This window comes from Dunckerocampus dactyliophorus, chromosome 13, assembly GCF_027744805.1.
Source record: "Dunckerocampus dactyliophorus isolate RoL2022-P2 chromosome 13, RoL_Ddac_1.1, whole genome shotgun sequence".
Classification (NCBI taxonomy): Eukaryota; Metazoa; Chordata; class Actinopteri; order Syngnathiformes; family Syngnathidae; genus Dunckerocampus; species Dunckerocampus dactyliophorus.
Window position 1 is genome coordinate 26,698,481 of NC_072831.1, and position 22,820 is coordinate 26,721,300.

At 42.7% G+C, this 22,820-nt stretch overlaps 1 protein-coding gene across 4 annotated transcripts in view; it reads left to right on the forward strand.

Annotated features, from left to right (window-relative positions):
• pcnt (pericentrin) overlaps positions 1-22,820 on the forward strand; it is a 46,567-nt gene that overhangs the window by 7,318 nt on the left and 16,429 nt on the right. For 2 of the 4 annotated variants that reach the window (XM_054796154.1, XM_054796155.1), the window contains exons 8-39: positions 57-402; positions 947-1,363; positions 1,446-1,664; positions 1,986-2,081; positions 2,181-2,324; positions 3,222-3,456; positions 3,547-3,614; positions 3,702-3,978; positions 4,675-4,775; positions 4,893-5,007; positions 5,652-5,778; positions 5,917-6,036; positions 6,112-6,187; positions 6,963-7,043; positions 7,138-7,249; positions 7,315-7,355; positions 7,440-7,562; positions 7,637-7,871; positions 7,943-8,075; positions 9,336-9,789; positions 9,882-10,070; positions 10,192-10,263; positions 14,309-14,413; positions 14,608-14,748; positions 15,310-15,456; positions 19,395-19,555; positions 19,630-19,802; positions 19,878-20,044; positions 20,131-20,293; positions 21,534-21,776; positions 22,193-22,425; positions 22,658-22,765. In XM_054796154.1, the coding sequence (XP_054652129.1) occupies positions 57-402; positions 947-1,363; positions 1,446-1,664; positions 1,986-2,081; positions 2,181-2,324; positions 3,222-3,456; positions 3,547-3,614; positions 3,702-3,978; positions 4,675-4,775; positions 4,893-5,007; positions 5,652-5,778; positions 5,917-6,036; positions 6,112-6,187; positions 6,963-7,043; positions 7,138-7,249; positions 7,315-7,355; positions 7,440-7,562; positions 7,637-7,871; positions 7,943-8,075; positions 9,336-9,789; positions 9,882-10,070; positions 10,192-10,263; positions 14,309-14,413; positions 14,608-14,748; positions 15,310-15,456; positions 19,395-19,555; positions 19,630-19,802; positions 19,878-20,044; positions 20,131-20,293; positions 21,534-21,776; positions 22,193-22,425; positions 22,658-22,765 (5,422 nt within the window). The remainder of the gene's footprint in view (positions 1-56; positions 403-946; positions 1,364-1,445; positions 1,665-1,985; positions 2,082-2,180; positions 2,325-3,221; positions 3,457-3,546; positions 3,615-3,701; positions 3,979-4,674; positions 4,776-4,892; positions 5,008-5,651; positions 5,779-5,916; positions 6,037-6,111; positions 6,188-6,962; positions 7,044-7,137; positions 7,250-7,314; positions 7,356-7,439; positions 7,563-7,636; positions 7,872-7,942; positions 8,076-9,335; positions 9,790-9,881; positions 10,071-10,191; positions 10,264-14,308; positions 14,414-14,607; positions 14,749-15,309; positions 15,457-19,394; positions 19,556-19,629; positions 19,803-19,877; positions 20,045-20,130; positions 20,294-21,533; positions 21,777-22,192; positions 22,426-22,657; positions 22,766-22,820) is intronic. The other 2 variants (XM_054796156.1, XM_054796157.1) reach the window with 1 other exon arrangement.

A 22,820-nucleotide genomic window follows, 5' to 3' on the forward strand; every position in this document is an offset into this window, starting at 1 on the left:
GAGGTTTTGCATCAAAGTGTCAAGCTCGAGTTAATGCCATTTATCTTTGTGTCCAGGTGGGCTCAGGTAACAAAGGAGCTCATGGAAGCTCTCAGGAAGCTCGATGAGGAGAAGGAAAGGAGATTTGCTGAGGAGGAGATGAACTCAAAAACTCTGGAACAAGACAGCCTTATGAACAAACTTGGTGCCTTTTTGGAGGAAAAGGAGGCAGACATTTCTCTTGAAGCTTCCCTGCTTGCACCTTTCGCAGAGGAGGATAAACGCACCGAGGAGCTAAAGAAGGATCAGGAGAGTTTCCCGTCACATCAAAACCAGCAGGAGGTGCGGGAAACGTTACTGCAGGAGATTACACAGACCGCAGAGGTTATTTCACAAGATGACAACCGGCTACAAACACTGCAGGTACAGTATAATTAGCTATCAAGAGTACATCTGTTATTACCCACAATAGCTTGATTAAAGATGTTTACATTTTTGTTATCGATACAGAAATTTAGGAAATATTCAAGTTTGAAAAATCTCATTTCTAAGAATATGATTAGAAAGAATAGAAGTTTATTATTATTATTATTATAATTATTAAGGAATCAGTTGAAAAAATAAGCGTTTCAATTTATATTTTTAACATGTAAAGAGAGCTTTTTTTCCTCCCACTTTAATTTCAATGACTTTGATATCGATGCAAGGGCCTGCTCAACACAGTACTAAAATTAGGAACCCATGTATCTACATTCAATGACACCCGCAGTACAACACTAAAGACTGCAGGAAGTGGTTCCGGATATCAACTGGAGAAAAAGGAAGATTTTTTTGTTTTTGTTTAAAAAAAAAAAAAATAAATAAAAAAAAATGTATTATTGTATATTGTTGTGATACAGAGAAGGGGTAGGATTACATAAGCTCTGCTTCTTCTGAATGCACTAATTCGATGTCTCTTACCTCAAAGGCCAATTATGATGATCTCATACTTGAACTAGAAGAGACCAAAAGAAGGCATCAAACCACAGCCACCCTACTTGACAAAAGGACCGTGGAGATGGACTCAACTGTAGAAGACCTCCAAATCACACGTGCTCGGCTACTAACCGTCCAAATGGAGGTGGAGAGTCTGCAGGAAGACCTGGAGAAGAGGCAGAGCAGTTTGCAAAGTGCAGAGAAACTAAGGAGTGAACTGGAAGCTGAGATTGTGTGCCTGAGGCAAAACCTGCGCAGCCTGGAGGACGCTCAGCACCTGGCCGTGCAGGAAAGGGAAAGGAGTTTAAGAAAAGAAGAAGAGATGGGTGAACAAGTCAGGAAGATGGAACAGGTCCTCCAGGAGGAATTTGAACAGTTTGAGACCAGGCTTCAAGCCAAGGATGTTGAGGTGAGACATATCTTTTTAATTCCAACTGAGCAGAAATACTGACCATAATACTTTTTTAAAAATTTTTATTTTTTTAATATAGCTGGCCAAAGAGAGGGAGAAATGGGAGGAGGAGATGCAGGAGAAAGACAAAGAACTTGGAGATGTAAGGGAAATACTAGAGGAGTTGAGGATGGAGAGAGAGGAAGAGGTGAAGGCTCTGATGGACAGGCAGGTCTTTGCTGTGGAGGAGGCTACAGAGAGGCTCAGGGCATGTCACCAGGAAGAGATGGACCACCTGATGGATGAACATCATAAAGAGGTGCAACCTATAAAGTAGTCATTTTGTAGGATTGCATTTGGTTCATTTCTGAAACCTATATTTGTTGTTATAGATGTCTTTTGTTGTGGTGTGACTACAATACTTAAGCACTCAGGGGACTGCCTCCTTCAGTTTAGACAAATTTATGGCAAATGGTTGAGTAAATTAAACGCTTGTTACACTCTAATTGTGCTGTCATTCCTAGTGACCAATGACCAATACTGCATTCACAATTTGGTATTCTTAATGGCTTGTTCTGTATTTGTATTTTAGTTAATTTCATTTGGTTTAGTTCATTCATGCCACCCTCTGTCTATCCAGATTTCAGAGTTGAACACTCGCATGGAGGCTGAGCTACTGGAGCAAAAGGCTGCCATGGAGCAAGAACAGAAGCGACAGATCAGTCTTATTAAAGAGGTGTTTACAGTGTATATATATGGTGTATATTATTATTGTTTGTTTGTTTGTTTGTTTGTTTGTTTTACATAATTTCCTGTTCTTTGCATTGCCCTGCAGGTGACTGAACGGGAACATGAGCGGACGCTGTCAGAGCTCAACGCCCAACACACTGAGGAGTTGAGCCGGCTGAAGACTGAAGTCTCCTTAGAACTGAGGGAGAGTCTGGAGGCTGCACATCAGGCTGAACTGGAGCAGGCAGAGGTAAAGGCCTCACCTTTTAATGATCCCATATTATACAAATTTTCACCAATTTAAAATAAGTTTCAGAGGTCCCACAATATTGTATTGGAAGTGTCCAAAATCTAGCTTTGATACTGGAATTTAGCCTGTTTAAAAGTACTTTGAGTAAGTTCTACTAGGAGCACAATGTTTTGCGTGTCTGTAACTTTAATGCTAATGAGTTGTGTTTTTGCTTTATCCACCTTTTACAGATAAGCTGTAGCGCTGCGCTTGTCTAACGTAATAAATGGCATTTATCACACACAACGCAACATTAAGGAGTGGGATGTAGTAAGTCACAGTGCTCTGACATTTTTAACAGCAAAATGATCAAACTTGCTGCTCCCACATCTGTAGCTGACCGAAAGATAGTTGTCAGAGCTTTGTTTTAAGATGTGTAGCGAAGCCTGATTTTTATTTTTATTTATTTACCTTTTTATTTTTTAACAAAACCTGTCCTCTGTGAAGTGGTATGCACAGGGTGGGGTCATCTAACTAGGAGCGGGTCCATGACATTATCATGTCCAGGAGAAATCTAGTCTTGTCTGGTGTGTGTCCCACCAAATCCTTGAGCATGAACTAGACTAGAGCTGTCCTATCTAGTCTGACTGGTGTGTGTGTCCCACCTAGTCTTTGAGCATGAAGTGATGCAGAGGCAAAACATCTTCTAAGCCCTGAGAGTCAAGAGGAAAATGTAGAACTTGAAAAGCGACCATTTGAGCACCTCTCAAACAGGGGAGCGAGATGATACTGTAGGTTTTACTCACATTTGGCGCTCATAAAGGGACTATAAGGACAATGCTGTTAGCACAGCCTTAAGGTAATATGTCTCTTCACGAGACTTTGGTATAAATACCTCATCATTCTCTTTCCCGAAAGGCACAGAAGAGCCTTGAGCTTGAAGCTTTGCGCTTGAGCCTGACCAACGTCCACATGTCCCAGCTGGAGGTCTCCCAGGAGTCGGCTGTCAGCAAGGCTCAGGCCTTTTTGAGGGAGAATTTCACCCAGGAGATGGAACTCCTGCAGGCCCAGCACCAGTTAGACCTGGAGCGGATCAGAGAGCAGAACCAGGCTCAGCAGGACAGCCTACGCGAGTTGTATCAGCGGGACATGGGTGAGTATGGAGTTCTCTTTTTAAATGAGAGAAATGAACATGACCTGACTTTTAAATGTTTGGATTGCTTTGTTTTTTTTGTATGATTAGGGGATTTGAAGCAGCAGTTTGCTGAGGAGAAAGGTTCCATGGAGGAGAAGCAGACCAAAGAGATACAGGTCAGGCTTTTTTATTTTTTAAACATATCATTGTTGTGGTTCCTGTGTGATGTTTTTAAGTAATTACCCGTTCTGTTTTTCGTACAGACTCTGAGGTCAGACTGGCTAATTGAAGCTGAGAGCACCCAATCGACACTCCAGAACAGCCTTACAAGCACCCAAACAGAACTTGCCAAAACACATGAGGCCTTCAAAGAAACCAAAAAAGCTTTAATCGAAGCACAGGAATCTTTGGCACAGACTCAGACAGAGCTACAGGAGTCAAAGGCCCAACTGGAGGGCTTTGAGACCACCAATCAGGAGCAGAAGCGGAACCTGGAGGAGGAGCTGAAACAGGCCTGGGCCGACAGAGATGCCGCTGCCCGTAAGCTTCAGTCATTACAAAATACCATCAGTGCTCTAAATGTAGCTGGGCTGTTTGTATGCCTAAAGCACAACAGGGTGATGATTGGAGAGAGGCTGTTATTTCCAAAATTTTAAAGCTTATGTTCCCTATAAGAAGACATTAAAAAAAAAGTTTAATATAATAATAATAATAATAATAATAATAATAATAATACTGTAGTAGTAGTAGTAATGATTTGGAGTGCATGAGGAAAATGCCGCTGTCTTTCACCACATTGTCATTTATGAGCAAGTATATTGCACAGCACAATAAAGAAACATAGCAGCAGCAGAACCAATGTTGTAATAGCGGTAAGGAGAAAACGGCTCAGTCAGCATTTAATGGCACTGATGAGCTCATTGTAAACAACACGCATGAGTTTCACACCAGCAACTGTGTAGCAAAGTGCATGCAGAGGTAGATAAAGCAGCTGGAGGCTGACTAGTCATGATGCTTCAAATACAACTACTGCCGTCAAAACGACATCAGGAGGTTACCTTCAGCCACAGATGGTAAAGCCAAAGTTTTTGGACCCAGCACTAATAAGAGACCTTGGTGGTTATTTGCTTTTGCACACCACTCACCCGGTGACTTAAGGATAGGAGTTAATTGAACAGAGGCGTTAACTGGAGCATTTGCGGTATTCTTATTGTGTCTGTTTCCCTAAATGCCCAGGTTCTCTGGAAGAGTTGGTTTCCAGCCACAAGGCATTGCTTCAGGAAAAGGAGCAACAAGTGCGCCACCTAGAGGACAAAGAGCGGCACCTGCAGCAAGAGGTGACTTTGCTGGAACATGTAGAATTTGCTGTGCCGCCAATCAAACCATAAAAATGGTTTAAACCACTTTTTGCCACATGTTTGAATAAATTAAGATCATGTCGTCATTTTTTCAAGCAGGTGTTGCGGCTGCAGGAGGAGAAAGACCTGCTGAAAAAGGGCTCGGAGCAGGAAGTAGGTCAGTTGTGGACCCAGCTGGAGAGCATGAGGGCCAGTCGGCAAGAGTTGGGAGGTGAGACTTATCATCCAGTGTGACATTGTAACAGCCTTTTCATCAAATGTATTGATTTAACACCATTCAAGAAACTATAGTCAACCTGGAAACAGGTTCCGACGATGACGATGTTAATCTAATTTTCAGGCTTAAAGGGAGGAGGAAGTCTCAGTAGTGACGCTGCTTAGTTATTGTCCATTTCATAGGAGCGGATCCTTTCACATGTTCAAAGATATGTGGCTACATGCCTGTTGTAGCCATGTGGATTTCTCCACTTTCTGAGCGTTTTACGATGTTCGATTTCACTTCACTTTTTAATTAGACTTTCCTTTTCTTTGACCCGCTGCCGTCAGAAGAGTTTGCCTCATGCTTGTGAGAGACATGATAAAGGGAAAAATAGTTAGTGGAAAGAACAAAAGTGACTGTCGTTCCTCAATGTAGTGATGTGTGACTACGTATTCTTCTGCCGCACGCTCGTTACTGGTTCTAATAATTTATGGGAGTGCGGCGTAAGCAGGAAACGCCGTAACATGAGGACCTCCAGTATTGTGTTTTTCATGGACCACTTCCTATCACTGACTTTGACATCGTGGCTGAAGGGAAAACATCAGCATCAGTCAAACGTGTGTTTCAAGCAACGCTATTATTTCTTTCATCCGCAGAGCTGAAGGAGCAGCTGTTGGCTCGCTCCTCCCGCGTCGATGACATTGAGCGCCTCAAAGCAGAATTTAATGAACAAAAACGTGAAATCAAAGAGCAGAACGAGGCCGAGCTGGAGAGCCTAAGGAGGTTCGTGCACACAATCTGACATGCTGTCTTCACACATTAGAGTCATGTCTTTAGAAGTTTGTTTTATTGGAGCACACACTAATGTCCTCATTAATGGTAATGGCACAGTGTTTTAAGATTCACAATTCCTGCTTTTAGGTACTTTGAGCAGCGTTTGCGCGTGTCGGAGGAGAGCTACCGAGAGGAAATTGCTCTGCTCCAGCTGAGACTGGTGGAAGGCACTTTGGAGGACTCTGTGCTTAAAACTGCCGACAGCAGGTATGCCACAAAGCCCCTCGCTAAATATCCTCATCTGTTTTGTATATGATGTTTCTTATTGCATTTCCATTTCAGTTTTGCATGCCAAGGTCCGGCTGAGGAAAAAGATGGCGAGCAATGTGACACCAGCCTCAAACTGGAGAAACACAAGGTGAAGCATTACGTTTGAAAACAGTAACAATAGACTACGGATAATAACTGAGTAGTTGATTAATTGTATCTTGACATACAGTAATAGAGGCAAAATGCTGTGCAATACCTTGTTACACCAGCAGAGGCACAGTTGATTCAGTTTGCTATCTCAAGAAGAAAATCAAAACCTCAGCCACCTGCTGGGGCCGCACGGTGGACAAGTGGTTAGCATGTTGACCACACAGTCAGGAGATCGGGAGGATCTGGCTTCGAATCTCCGTTGGGCATTTCTGTGTGGAGTTTGTATGTTTTCCCCGTGCGTGCGTGGGTGTTCTCGGGTACTCCGGTTTCCTCCCACATTCCAAAAACATGCATGTTAGGTTAACTGGGGACTCTAAATTGTCCATAGGTACAAATGTGAGTGTAAATGTTTGTTTTTCTATAAGTGCCCTGCGATTGACTGGCGACCAGTCCAGGGTGTACCCCGCCTGTCGTCCGAAGTCAGCTGGGATAGGCTCCAGCATATCCGTGACCCCAGTGAGGATAAGCGGCATAGAAAATGGATGGATGGATGGATGGATGGATGGATGGATGGATAGCCACCTGCTGTTGATGAAACCTACTCTTACAAACAGAATTTAGTTTAATAACATAATACCATCTAATTTTATGTGCAAAAATAACAAGTCACAAACTTCATGGTGCTGACATTGCCTTAATGTTTACATTTTAAAAGTGCTCGGTATGCTATTTATGTTAAAGTTGAATGAGCATAAATGCCATGTCCCATCCAGGAAGTGCTTGACAGTAGTCTACACAATCACCTGGAAGAGAAGCACACACTGCAATTGTCCTTTAAGGAAGAACTGCGGCAGGTTAGCAATTTTTTTTTCCCCTAACATGAAAGTAAGACTTTGGTCCCTTTTTGTTATATTTTTATTGCTGTGTATATTTGTTGCTGTGTTGTAGGCACGTTCTGACCTCACAGACCTCTACTATGGTGAGCTGCAGGAGATGAAAACTCGTCATACCTCGGAGCAGGAACAACTTCGGGCCAAGCTGTCTGACCGTCACTTGCAAGGTTCCTTTACAATGCCTAAAACGTGTATTAACCAACGAATTATTAACCATTTACCTCTCTCCCAGAGGTCACTCGCATCCAGTTGGAGGCTGCACGACAAGTAGAGGTGAGAGCGTGAAACGGTATTGAAAATGCCTGCTGGTTGTACTGGAGATCATATAATGCAATTGTGGTGGTCTTTTTAAATCAGGTGGAGGTTGAGCAGAGGTTGTGGTGTTACACTGAGGAGCTGCACACCAGTACGACCCTCATTCATACCTTGTATAACACAGTTGTCAACATGGAGAAACAACACAATGCAGAGCTGCAGAAGGTACAACTCTTGAACATCAGATGAGTATTGTGTTAAGTTGCATGATAAAATGTGACTAAATCTTTCTGCGACAGTTGAAACAGGAGTTTGAGGAGGAACGCTCTCGCCACAAGGATGCACTGATGCAAGAGAAGGAACATGCGCAGGAGGAAATAAGGAGCAAAAGAGATGAGCTCCAAGAGAAGCATGAAGCCTTGAGGATTAACCTCATAAGACAGATGGAGGAGGAGACTGCCTGCTTGGAAAAAGCTCTCTTGGAGGAGAAGGACAAGTTAAACTCTACCCCCCCAAAACTCAACAACAGTGAGAGTAAGCTTGTTAATGTATGATTAGCATAGTATAACGTTCCGTCAGATAACTCACTCTGCCTCGCTTTGTAGATCCACAGGCCCTCAAAGCCAAGCATGATGTGGAGCTCCAACATGAGAAGAACAGCATGGCCAAGGAGATGAAAGAGCTCACCGTTTTGCTCCAGCAGCAGGCTGAGGAGCGACTTAAACAAGCCCAAGAGAGGTAAGAGATCTTACAGCTAGCTGTCTTGAGGTGATCAACCCACCCATACTTAGATGTGAAATAAACAATTCTCCAGCTTGTCACACATGCCAAGTTATTTAGACAGGGTATGAATATTAGGATGTCTTCTGACTACTTGGACCACACTAAAAGTAGGGAATTATATGCAAAGTCATGTTGCAAGAAGTATTTAAAAAAAAAAAACATTTTATTGCCAGAATAAAGTCGGGATTTTACCAACAATAACACGACATGCACACCAGTAGCTTCTCTCTGTAGAAATATTGACTTTGTTCGCATAAAATTCTGACTTTTTCGAAATGTTTTTGCTGTTATTGCGTTCTGTGCTTTTTTTCCATGTAATATTACGGGTCTCATCCCATAAAATTGCAAATTTCTTAATTTCTTCCCATTAAATTACAGCTTTAGTCTGGTTAAACTGCGCCTTTTTTTCTTTGTTTTGTTTTTTGCTGCTTATGGCTTAATTTTCTCAAATTTACGACTTTTTTTCCTGCGATACAGTACATCCTCACTATTCAAAGGGATTACTCTCAGTTATTAGGCACATTTTAAATGATGTTGTGTGCATCAAAAAAATAGTTTCAGACACACTGAGGACAGTATTGTACCAACATGACTTAATGTCAAAGCATTTTTATGTTGGAAAATGTTGATTGAAGTGACTTGTGAGAAAGCGCACTCTGTTGGATTTATATCTGCAGAACTTTTTTCTTTTCTTCCTTTTTTTTTTCTCCCCCTGCAGATCGCACCATAAAACCACTTTCTATTTAAGTTACCATAGGGAAAACAAATTATTTACAGCTTAAAGCAGAGAAAAGAAATCCCATAATATGCAGGGGAAAGAATGCCAAACTGCGAATAACCCGGGCTCTACTGTTACGGCTTTTTTTTTTTTTTTTTTTTGTAAAATGTACGGTTATTGTCTTCTTAAATTTTTTATTCTTGTAAAATAGCCACTTTTCCCCCTATTACTTCATGATGTAATCTTAATCTCTGAAATTTCTGACATTCCTTGTCTAGTTTGAAAACAATTCTTACAATTACCAGTATTTTCTCTATGCTTATAGAGTTATGTTTTAAAAAAAAAAAAAAAATTATTTATATTCTTTTTTTTTTTTCCTATTCATTGTAGCCACAACATTCCTTTTGGGTGGAAAAATTTATGAATTTTAAAAATAAATACATTTGGTGTACACATATTTTTGTATTTAAGTATTTTCATATATTTTTCCCCCCCAGATTTGAGGAGGAAAAGGCCATGTTAGAACAGTGTTTCTCACAGAAAATTGAAATCTCTCTGGCGGAGCTGAGGAACAAACATCAAACTGAGCTGGAACACGAGAGAGTGGCCCTACTGAGCAAACACTCCCAAGAAATGGACTCCCTTAATGTCAGACACAAAGCACAACTGGACTCTCTCGGTGCCAGTCACAGAGATCAACTCGTAGCTATGAATGGAGAGCTCCAGTCCAAGCACAATGCCCAGCTTGTTGCCTTGGAAGCGTCCCTCAATTCCAAACGCAAGGAAGACCTCCACGGCCTAGAGGCCATGTTTCGAGAAACCAGCCAGGCCCAGCTTGAGGCTCAAGAAGCTGAGTTGGCACGGAAACACCAGGAGGAGAAGGACGAAATTGAAAAGAGGATGTTTGCTAATATGGACACGTTGGAGACCACATACTTGAAGGAAGTGCAAGTAAGTTTGCTTTGTGGCGCTATCTCTTCCTAATGCTTAACTGTGTTTTTTTTGTATTTTTTAAAAAGAATTTGCTGCATGTTTAATCCCAGACACTTCGTGATGAGATGGTGCAGCTCGAGAAGCGGCACCACCAAGCGCTTACCAGTCAACAGGTGGCGATGATGGAGTGTCACGTTGCAGAGCAGGAGTCCAACAGAGAGAAGCTGCGGAAGGAGCTCACTCAGATGCACATGGACAAGTTTAGGGCCATGGCTGCTGAGCTCAGCCAAGTACACCAGGTTAAAGTGCTTCTTAATTTTCACATTTAGCACTAAATCAATGAGTATAGTGAGTAAGAGTAAGTCATTTTGATACCTCTTGTAAACTTATGTACGGTATATCCTGTTTTTTGTCTTATAGGCTGAACTGTCTGCTCAAAAAGAGTCACTTGATGCTGAACACTGCAAAGCTCTGGGTGAACTTAAGGCACAGGTATCATTATTTTTTTTGACGTAGCCAAACATTATTGCTTGAGAAGCCACCGTTCAGGTGTGTCACATACTGATGTGCTACAGATTAAAATTAGTCGGAGTACATAAATAACATTAACAGTTAATTGCATTTTATATTACAAATATTTCCTTACCGACATGATTCAATTCAATTTATTTAGGATAGCCCCTTGAGATGCAGCATCTCGTTTTTGTGGGGGCCTACGCAGTGTAGTCCACCTTGATCAATAGATGCCGCACCTCAAATGCATGCCTTATTCTTATCCTCAGTAGCAGGTGCTGCCACTTGATGGTTGTAATAATCTTTACTGTGAGGGAAAGGCTTCTTGAGACGTCATCTGTACTTCTGTGAAGAAGGTGTCGGACGTTTCGCTCCTCATCCAAAGAGCTTTGTCAGCGAACTAACAAGTGCTGGTAGCCTAGGCCTTAAATACAGTAAGAGTGGGCGGAGTTGGTGTGCAAATGCCCTCCTCCTATTGGTTCCTTACACTAAGACTGGGAGGAGTTGTGGTCTAGTCCTCTCCTTCCATTAGCACCTCCGATCAAAGGGAAGTGTAGCTCCCTGTAGTTGGGTATGAACGACTCTGATACTGGCTCGTTAGCATCTATTGTTCTGGCTTGGCCCTGGCTCCACCTCATTTGCATGACTAAGAGCTGTGGGTTTTGGTCTCAGTAACCTGCTGAACACAGGGTCCAAATTAAACCTCAAACCACCATTCCGATTCAATGATGGGTTCTGTTGTTTGACAAAAAATAGTTTCCTTTACTCCTCTTTCAAACCATCTGTTTTCTTTGGCCAAAATCTTTACCTCGCTGTCCTGAAAAGAGTGATTGGAAGCTTTAAGGTGTAGATGTACTGCTGATTGAGGACTGCTAGAATTGTCCCTGCGATGTTGATAAAGCCTTTTTTGGAGCATTAGCTTAGTTTCCCCAATGTAGTGCTCTTTGCATTCCTCATCTTTACAGTGGATGGAATAGACCACATTGCTCTGTTTTTGGTTTGGAGCCTTGTCTTTAGGATGCACTAATTTTTGTCTTAGGGTATTTACTGGTTTGAAATAGGTAGGAATTTTGTGTTGCCATAAGATCCTCTGGAGTTTTTCGGAGACCCCAGCTACATAAGGGACTACCACTCCTCTCCTTTTTGCTTCTGTGGGCTTTTGGGTTTCTTTCCCTACTCTCTTCTTTTGACGTTTGTTAAAAGCCCACCGCGGGTACCCACAGGTTGAGAGCGCTCTCTGGACATGTTGTGTCTCCTTTTTCCTTCCCTCAGCACTAGTTGGTATTTGTTCCGCTCTATGTTGGAGGGTCCTAATAACCCCTAGTTTATGTTGTAGGGGATGGTTTGATTCAAAAAGCAGATATTGGTCAGTGTGTGTGGCCTTTCTAAAGACCTCTTTAAGTAGCTGTCTGCCCTCTCCTATAATTACCTTGCAGTCTAAGAAGGCTAGTTGCTTCTCTTTAGCGTTCTCGCGAGTAAATTTGAAGTGTAGCTACAGGGAGCTACACTTCCCTTTTGATCGGAGGTGCTAATGGAAGGAGAGGACTAGACCACAACTCCTCCCAGTCTTAGTGTAAGGAACCAATAGGAGGAGGGCATTGGCACACCAATTCCGCCCACTCTTACTGTATTTAAGGCCTAGACTACCAGCACTTGTTAGTTCGCTGACAAAGCTCTTCGGATGAGGAGCGAAACGTCCGACACCTTCTTCACAGAAGTACAGATGACGTCTCAAGAAGCCTTTCCCTTGTTGGACAACTCCTGTACGACTGAGAGCCTACACAGATGAATCTTTACTGTGATTGATATCCGTGTTGCAGTAGATGTCTATTGTACCACAAAACACACCAGCTGCAGAGCAGACATGCTATCTATAAAGCTCAAGTTTACCAGTGGATTTTTATAGAGCCTCAACTACTTTTGACACTGACTTGAAAATAATTTGGGGGGAACTAAAGAACTCCATGTGCAGTCCTGTGTTTCCCGCAGGACTGCAGTCTATTTGTGGCAGTTCGTGTCCAGATGACGTCATCTAATTTGCTGTGAATTTTTATGGATGCTGTCGATGACAAAAAGTGAGCAAAAAACAAGCAAAACAAATACAGAAATACAAATAAACTTTCTTCTGATACTTCTTTTGTCACAAGCAAGACGGAGCTCCCTGAGAGTGCATTTAGATGGGAGGAGCATCTAAATGGAACAGCAAGTTGTGCAAAACGTACTGAAATATTCAACAGTTAAACATGGCCAATGGACAAGTTTAGAGAAAGCTAAATTAAAGTGGTTGTTTGCAACAATTACACTATATACGCATTATATCTCGCCCTCTCGCCCATTTTGCAGTTTAAGTTCACCTGTAAACGGTTATACAGTCAACCCTCGTTTTGGTTAATTGCTTCCAGACCCGACTGAGCGAACTGAATTTCCGTGAAGTAGGATTCAATATTATTAAGGAATATTATATTAAGGAATAATATAAGGAATATTTTCATAGTTAAGAGAACATTGAAAACCTGTTTGGCCTTCTAAATAGTGCTTTTAGCATTATTAGAGCCTTGTAGACATGAAATAAAACACCTTTTATTGTATTAGCCAATATCGTAGACATAATAGAAAATAAGCCATCTTAGACATAAATAAGAGACTCACACATTATCATGGACGTTACATGTAACGTTACTGTAGAATGCTGCTACTGTTTGTGGTTAAGGAGAGACTCACTTTGCACTTCAATCTCTTTATTACCTAGCAGAGAACACATATGCAGTAAACATTCACACAGGAGCTACTGTCAGCCACTGTCCACACTGCTAACCTGCTGCTAGCACTCGGCTTCAGTCAACTGTGAATTTCTCTTGGAGAAATAAAGTATCTATGTAACTCTGGCTAGCTGATGTCACCTCAAGTCACAGATACTGTTACACTTCATATGATGTCTTCTGAAGCCTTACGTTTGTATTTTTTGTCCTTAAAATGCTGAATTTAGATGAATAATTTGTACAATTTTCTCAAATGTGACAATTTTTTTAATTTCCTTAGTCTTCCATGAAAGCAGACGTATTATCTTTGTGTTTCAGGCAAAACAAGATAGTCACACACATCAGCTTTGACTTTGGAAAAGAGCAATCAACATTTTTGCCTCTTTCTGATATCTTGCGAAGCAAACCACTGCAGAGATGTGTGCTTAGAGCGTGCATAAGAACATTCCCATGCAAAGTATGGGATTTATCCACTTGTACTTGTGCGTAGGAAAATGCGTACATTTATGCACAACTCTTACCATGCGTACACACAAAACCTAGTGGTAGAACAGTGAACATCTTGCTTGGTGCTTCACAACTTGACCATCACACAAGGCCCCCACAGAGCCGATGACAAACGCAAAGCCTGCTCCTAAAGTTGACTTTTTTCTTATTTATTTATTGGTGATGCACATGTTGCAGTCTGTGCCAGTGACTCGTTGATTTGCAGTAGAGTATTTGTGATGTTTATCATTTGATCGTTTATGCTTCTCTACTTCAGTTTTGGTGTTGGAGAAATTCCTCTTCCTCGACCTCTTTGGGGAAGGAAAAGTCCATTCATGCATTCCTCAAGGGAGTGCTGCTAAGAGGCGGAAATGTAAAAATGTGTTTTGTTTTTTAAATCCGATTCATCGATTATTCGAAAAAATAATCGGTTATTAAACTAATCGTTGCAGCCTTAATGATTTCTAAATTAAATATGATTTATTTTAACAAAGGCCTCTCTCCCTAATGAAGGCCTTACCCCAATATAAGCCTGGTACTTTCTGCACTTGAGTTGCGTCAGGCCACTATATGAGGAAATACAGTATTTGACATTCTGTCTGCAAATGAAAGAGCATTTTTAAGAAGCAATAAAATGACACATTACAGAACCCATAAACCTTTCCCTATAAATAATGGCATAATGGCAGAACCAGGCTTGTTTTCAGGTCATGATGCCATTTTTTGTGGTCAGCCAGCGTCTGCTTATCTTACCTTTCGGGTCCATCTCATCTTCTCAGGTTCTAGAGCTGGAGCAGCAGCACAGTGCTGCTCTTCAAGAGATAATGCAGACGTACGCCGCTGAGAAAGAACAACTCTCCCAACAGCACCAACTCCAGCTACAGGTGAATGCACACAACTCCTGTGTAGGTGCAATTGTGTTGTGTTAGCTTGTGTCTCAAACCGAAAAGATTATACGGCCCCCACAGTCCTCATAATGGTGTGGTTGTGCCAAGCCGGCTCGGAGGATTTATTTGTGTTCCACGTCTTTTTGTTGTGGTGCGATTAAACCAGTGGACGACACTGTTGTTCGTTGTAGGAGCTGAAGAGCATCTCAGCCCGGGAATTGGAGGCATGTCGCAGGGAGCTGGAAGAGGGGTCGTCAAGGCAACGGCAGCACTTTCTGGAGGAGGCGGAGCTCCTCAAAGTCCAATCGGGGGACAGGATTAATCAGATGAAGGTACAAGGCAGATTTTTAGAATTCGTATCTTCTGCTTCTTACCCTCAACACTTTGAGTTGAGGGTATGTGCTAGCTCTTTTTGTGTTTTGCGTATATTTATCTAGCAGTGTGACTTTGAAACATCATTATGTAATCTCTATGGATTATTGAGGACTGTTGTGTGCATTGCTCCTCTAATCTCCAGATGCACCAGTTCATTGGAAGGGTTATGTTTTTTTCTATTGGACTCTTTCCCAGTGGAGCTTTATTCAAACCCAGTTCCCACATAATCCCGCCATCATATATGAAGGGGCGTTCTTGTCCGTCTGTGCTCTCTGACCAGTGTCGACGAGTGCGTGTGTTTGTGTCCCTACCATCTGAACAGTGGCTAAAGGGGATGGATCTAAGCTTTTTATCCTCTGCAGGTTTTTAGGCTGAAGGTCCTTTTTTTTTTTTTTTCTTTCCCCCTCTCACCCCAGACATTTAGAATTTCACTCGCAGCCCGTGAGACATGTCCAGAGAACTCTAATGTAGCTGTTGACCAAAATATACATGGAACAGTTGCATTTTTTTTCTTTAAGGCTGATTTCCAGCAGCAGAAAGAGGCAGAGCTTGAGGACCTGAGGCGGGCCTTCGCATCTGAACACGAAGAAAAGGAGCGCAACTACACAAGTAAAATGAGCCAGCTCACTGCCCAACTGCAGCAACTAGACGCTGTAGTTGCCCAGGTACCACACTTTACTATAATATACTAGACTATACACACATGCAGATAACCTGTATATCGAGTTATTGGATTTACACAGTCCAACGCTTCTCTGCATATAGAGCACGTGTCAAACTCGTGCCCTGGAGGGCCGAGACGCTGCAGGTTTTCTCTCCAACCAGTTTCTTCAGCAGGTGATTTAATTGATGAGCTCCTTCCCTCAAACTGAAGGTGTTGATCATTAAAATCACCTGCTTTAGTGACTGGCTGGAAAGAAAACCTGCAGTGTCTCGGCCCTCCATGGCACGAGTTTGACACCCCTGATATAGAGGATGAATGTGAGTTTTACCTCACAGCACTCTGCCATAGGTCAAATTTTGTTGCATTTCACTAAATTCTCTTGATGGGAAATGAATCGAATAATTGATTTTGTTTTTCCACAAAGATATACTTCATTTCAGGGGCCGCATACTTAATCAACCACACAATAAATGAAAATTAACTGGATTATTTTGCCGGCCTCAATACATTGACATGTGCATGCGTGTCTGTTTTCATCTTCTCCTGCCTCCAAACAGGCAGGAAGCTGGTTCACTCTGTGCATTGTTTTCAGTACCTTGGCGCCTTTGTTCCATAGAACAACGGCATGAACCGAGTGAGCCCTTTTGTCAGTCATACAGTCTCTTTGTCTCAGTGGGTGGAGGCGGGGCCGGTAGCGTAGATTGCAATATATGGTGTTTTTTTTTTTATTGTACTTTTCTTAAAAGTAAAGTTAAAATCTCGTCTCTGTTCGTTCTCGTAGACCCAATCTCATGTATCATCTGTTCTTGCGATACCACTAGCAACGTATAAACTGCCTGGCCAAAGTTAGCCAAAAGCTCTGCTTCTTCCTACTCCTTTTTAGACATGTTGAATTATGGAACTGTAAGTTTAAGATGTACTCCAATTTAAGCTTGTATGCATGTTTGAAGTCAATCAAACTAAACTAAATTAAAAAAAAAAAAAAATAGCTGAGGCACTCTGTTTGGTTGGCCCACCTTTAGCTTTGATTATGGCACGCATTCGCTGTGGCATCGTTTCCACAAGCTTCTGCAATGTCACATTTATGAGTTGCATTCATTTTTTGCCAAGATTTTGTATAATGACTGAAGAGTCAGACCACTGCGCAAAGTTTACCCCCTGTTTTTAGATGTTTGCTAATGCGTGATGCAGGCCTAATAATTTCACCCTTGTTTCCACCACCATAGGTTATGTCTTACCACACGGTTGTTTAAAAAGGTCTTACGGTACCTTTCCATTTTTTCCAGACTTATCTATTTTTATTTTATGCTCTCGCTCCACAAGTTATGGAAGTGCCAAAGTGCATGATCCTGAGGTTAGTGTGTTTTTAAGTTATAACTGCTTTAATTTTTATGCTGCTCCAAAATCTTGTAAATTGTCAGGTACAAGAACTTCATAAGAATTCCACCGTTTTAGGAAGCTATGTATGGCAACTTGCTGCTTGCCCAGCAGTAACCGGCCTACTGCTGCTCAGTACCGATTGTCGCTCCTTCTTGAAAGTAGTAGCCAGACAGTATTTTCTTGGATGTAAGAATTGTCTAAACTGGAGTAAGGCAGCAATGGGAAGATACTTTTGTTTACTGGGGAGCTGAAGCCCTACCTTGTGGTCACTGCTCCGCTGCTTCGTGATTCTCCAATTTTCATTCAATTATATCCAATATCCAATTTGTTTTTACTGTTTGCTGATAACCATAAGCACGTAACCGTTTGAGGGGGGCGTATTTCGGGCAAGAAGAGAAGAATGCACATTTACCCTGCATACAGCCTTGACATTTACTGAATATTTTTTATTCAAAGAAACTTACTATAGTGCCCCACTGGGATCCAATATCATTTTAAAAGGAATTGGGTCCCTTTTACCAAATTCATGGCATCAGTTACGTTTCAGTAACTTATTGCCAGCTGAAACGTAATCACGCACGCCGTAATTATCCAATTACCTGTTTGCTCCATTTTTTTTTTTGCCTCAGTTACATCAAGACACTCAAGCAAGATGATTTTTTAACCTAATCATCTCCAAAGTTAAGAACATTGGGCCTCATTCACGAAACGTTCTTACGCACAAATGTGTTCTTAAAGCCTTCTTACGAAGATTTTCGGCATTCACGAAACGTGTTCTTAACTCACAGTTCTTAGATCTAAGAACAAATTCTACGAACGCTCAGGAGGACTCTTACGCACAAGCAAAGCTTGCACTTTCAATGCGCAATCGCCCTCATGATGGATTTTGCAACCTGATCCCAAAGAATGTAGTGCAAATAAAATATCCCAACAATTATTTATCATCAAAACAACTAAAATATACTCCATGGATAAATATATATTCAAATCCCAATTCATCAAAAAAAAAAAGGCTGGCTGGACGTGTGCTGCGCAGAGGGAGAATGTAAAGGGACCATTAGATTTATTTGCTGAAAGCCACGAATATTTGATGTCCTGCTTCAGGCTTCAGGCTTCCCTCTCTGTTCTTGCAGGTGTGCAGGATCATCAGAATAACATCGCAATGAAACGTGGTGTGCCTATTGCACACGTAGCATCCCCAGATAACGACATGCGCCCCCAGCCACGTCTTGAGCCAGAGCACGGGGCTGCTGTATTAATTAGGCAGCGTCTAATCAAATGTAACCACAGAAAAAATAAATTGTCACACACAAACTATGTATTTTGACTTTATTTTTCCATTATGATTGTGTAAATATCTTCTAGAGTTTCTGAAATGGTTTGGTTTCTGATTGATGGCCCACCTCCCGTTTCCTCCAGATCCCTCCGGTGCGGTCCAATCTTTTTTTTTAGTCTATTTTAAGTCAAAACACTTCTTTTTAACCTCTGCGGTGGCGCGTTTCTCCGTGGAAACGGCATTTATGTTTCCTGCAATGGTGCTCCATGCCGACTCTTTTTGGATGGCCTGATGACCGGTGGATACACGTGAAAATAAGGTGGTCTTGTGTTCGCTCACTCCTTGTAAAAGCACCTCTATTTCAGTAGAATTGAAGTTTTTCTTTCGTTTGTTGTCCAGCTGCTCCTCAGTCTTGCCCTTGCGCGTTGCCATCTCCGCCTCCAGCTGCCTGTTGCCCACGGCACATTTTTGACCTTATATAGGAAATAATAGGCGGTGACCTATGCAAATTAGGGCTCACATGCACGGGCATCGCAGTTGGCATTCATCAACCTAAGAACACCGGTGCGAACGATTATCCCTACTTAAGAACGTGTCGTGAATGTGGGGCAGTTTCCAACCCGCGCGTTCTTAAGCACACTTCTTAAGAAGACTTTTAAGAAGATATTCGTGAATGAGGCCCATTGCTCTTTTTTCAGATTGTTAGTGACTGTAGAAAGTGAATGCTGTGTCATTCACTACTTTTTTTTTTTTTTTACCTAGTTCAATATGTTTTTTTACCTCGTAGTTTGACTCAAATTTCCCACACTATAATTAAATTACTATTAAAATAATTCAGCACTCTCCAAAAAAGGACCTTGGTAATGCTTCTGAAGCAATCAGGTGTTCTATGCTACAAACGTCAAGTCAGCGCTTCTTCTTTGCCGTCGTCATGGCACCTGTCCAGCTTGGCTTATTTGATAGTAAGATATTAACACTCAACCGCCCCCTCCCTTATGGGCTTGACTGAAGAGCGGTTGGGAGGGTTCTGTTGCCCGGGCGACGCCATTGTTTGGTTGATGCAGGTGGCTGCTTGAGACATTTTTAATGGGAGTGGGAGGGAGACCCAAAAGGGAGGGAAGCTATGGTGATCGCCGAGGCAGACAGGGAGCTACGCAGGGAAGGAAAGGTAAGGAAAAAGCTTGTCCTGGTGTCCTGGAATTGTCGGAACAGTCTTTAGGGTTTTATTGATTGTGATAATGGATTTTTCAAACTATTCATGTATGATTTTTGTCTCTTCGCAGTTGCGCGCGGAGGTCGGCTGTCTGCAGGGAGAGCTAGAGGGGAAGCGTGCAGAGATGGACACCCTGGACGCCCACCTCCAAAGACGGGAACGCGAGAGCCAAGAGGGAGGCAACCTTCTAAAATTGCTCACTGGTGACCTGCAGTCTGCGAAAGAAGAGAGGTAAGCGGTTTTAATTTGCACTGTAGTGCATGTGTGTGTTCGTCTAAGCACTCATAGTTGCTCATCCCTCATAGACACAAACTGCTCCAGGCCAATGACAAGCTAAAGAAGGTCCTAATGGAGATGCTTCGCAGCACTATTGCTACCGAAGAGTTGATTGGGCAGAAGCTCAGTGCCAGATCTAACACGTCTGCACAATCTGTCCATCAGATGAGCTCAACAGGGTATAAAGAGGCACAAGAACCAGGTGTGTTCACACTTAGTCTTCAATTTTCCCAACATGTGAGTTGACAGCAAATATGTTGTGGGGTTTTCATCACAGATATGACTTCTGAGGACTTAGAGCTGTCCCACCTGCTCTGTGAGAGTCTCCTGGTTTCAGACACACAGATCAACCCCGGAGGAGAGGAGGCGGCCCTAATCGCCTGCAGCCGACTGCGCCACACAGTGGATACCCTCCTAGAGCTGCTAAATCAGGCCAACACACAGGTACTGATAAGCGTATTTATGCTAAAATCATACTCCTTTTGTCAGAAGTTACTAACCAAAACTGGATTTTTGTTTCCTTACCACAGCTGGAGCAGACTCATAACATCCACTTATCTCTGGAGGAAAGGTTCTCTCAAGGCCAAGAAGATTCAGCCCAACTCGTTGAACAGCACAAGCTCCTGTTGGTGCAGTTTGAGCAGGAGGTGAAGTTAAAGAGTCAGCTGGCGCTGGAACTCCACAAGGCTGAAGGTTAGTGTCGTGTCCTCACAAATTGGAGATCCAAACAGAGATTAAAGATATATGCTCTTTATTCTGTATTTTTCGACTATCTTAAATAAGTGTATTGGAAATGTGTTGCCCAACAATGTTGATGCCTGAATTTGGGCAGTGCTTTTCGTAAGCCCTGCAAACAACACGTTTTGTGTGTCTGTAGCTAATTACACGTGTGCGTTGTTGGAGATGAAATTCTCCGCACCCTGATAAGGCCACAATAAGGCTGGGCTAACTGTCTCTCCTCATGTCCTCCTGAGGCTTCCTGACCAGAAGGAGAGAGAGTCTGCCTCTATCGCTAGTCCCCTGTGCCTTTTTACAATTGTTTTCTCAGTCCATCGGCATCAAAATATCTTATTCGTTACCTACTTTGGTGATGTGTGTGTGACAACAGCAGCTGAGAGTTGTCTTAGCTGATGTGGTAGGACTCTCATCAGAACCTTTTTCTGTACAAAATGGCACATGCAGCATAGTACATCTGAATGCACTTTATCTTTGTATCTATATTTGTTTCTATAACCTACTTAAATGTTCATCCATTCAGTTAACAAATTAGTAAACAATATTTTTATAACCTACTTATAGAAATATTTACTCACTCAGCTAACAAGTTAATAAAACAATATTATCCTACAATGTGTATGACTCCAAGGAGTGCAATTGTGCACTTGATCTACTCTGCACTCTGCACTTGTCCAACGTAATAAATGCCATATCACATACAACAAGGTAACGTTAAGGAGTGGGACAGGATGACACAAATGTTAGCAACACGAGCATAGCTATGTGAGCTAAAGTGCTAACATTACACTCACGTTTTAACCGCAACATTATGCTAGGTTCGCTTGTTCTCTGAAGAAAAACACAATGATCAAACTTACAGCTCCCACGTCTGTAGCTGGCTGACTGATAGCTGGCAGAGCTCCAGGCTTTATTTTAAGATGTGTAACAAAGCCTGTTTTTAAAAGTGGGGTTGTAAATACAAAGCCTCCGTGAAAGGGTGGGTGTATACACGGGGTAGGGGCGGGGAGGAAGGAGGTTTTTTCCTTCATGATGTCATGGCAGTTTCAGATCCTCTTATCTCAAAAGTGGAGGAAACAAAGTGAGGGAGATGATGGATTTTTTGGTGACGCTCATAAACAGGCTCTCGGGACACTTGTTTCTTTTACAACCTCATTTAAAAAGTCTGTTAACATAGTGATGACCTTGATAAATTCAGGGCTCCTGGATGGCTACGTAGCCGAAAAGGAAGCTCTAGAGGAGGCCCTGCTGCAGAAGGAGGCGCAAGAGGAGAGATTAGTGGAGGAGCTGGAGGATCTCAGGAGGAAGGCGCACCAGATGGAGGGCCTCGGTGCGGAGCTGCACAGCCTGAGAGCGAAACACCAGGAGCTCAGTGAGGAGCACGCCATGCTCTTACGTCAGAAGGAGCATCTCTCCGCCGGCCTCGGGGAGAGGGAGAAAGGTGAGGGAAGGGGGGGGGACTGAGCGACGTCTGTGCTTGGCATAAAATGTCACATGACCTCTCCGCCGTGCACTTGCGTAACGGCTGTGCTCAGATGTGTCTTCTCTCCGTAGGCCAATGGCTCAAATTAGATCCTGTGGATGGTTTATGGTGTCAGAGTATGTGTGCAATGAGGAGGTGGGGAGACTGTGTGCTGTGGTGTTTGGTTGCTTTCATAACACTGTCATAGCGAATACTCCAGCTTGTTGCAGAGCCTCTTGGAGGGTGGTGCTCTTTATTCCTTTCCTGTCCTTCAAGTGTGCTAAATTTTTCCCTTTCGTTTTGAAGAGGACACTATGTGATTAACCAAGCATCTTCAGTGTACCTGTGCCTGTGCCTGTGCCTGTATATTCAGTCATTTGCTTCCCTTCCCAAAGCTCTGCTCACGGAGACTGAGCGTTTGACCCAAGACAGGCTGGACTTGCAGCGGCAGGCCGAGAAGGACCACAGCTCCCTGTCACAGCGCCTCAGGGCCCTGGAGAGAGACCTAGAGGAACAGGAAACAAAGGGCCTGGAGATAGAGCTGCACCACAAGACTCACACCGAAGACCTCAGCCAGCAGGTGCAAGCGCTGGAGAAACAGCTCAAACACAATCGGCAGTTCATTGAGGTGATTTTTACACATTTGTATTAAGCTTTCCATGAGATTCCATTTGAGAGATATGTCTGTTTGAATGTTCTGAAGTCTTGTTTCAATGCTGGTATCATATGAAGCAGAGTAGTGTTGCCATAATGGAATTCTGCACTTCCATTGCAGTACTTTTAGATTGCTCCACCCTTTGCTAACTAAGTAACATGATTTTCATGTGATTACTTTTTACACTTTGACCCCATGCTAACAGGAACAAGCCGTTGAGCGTGAGCATGAAAGAGATGAATTCCAGCAGGAGATTCGACGGCTGGAGAGTCAGCTCAGGCAGACGGCCGGTGGCGATGTCAAAGTGCACAGGGTGAGAGGCCCTTAATATTGAGCTTATATTTACCAATTTAAGTTTTTTCTTTTCA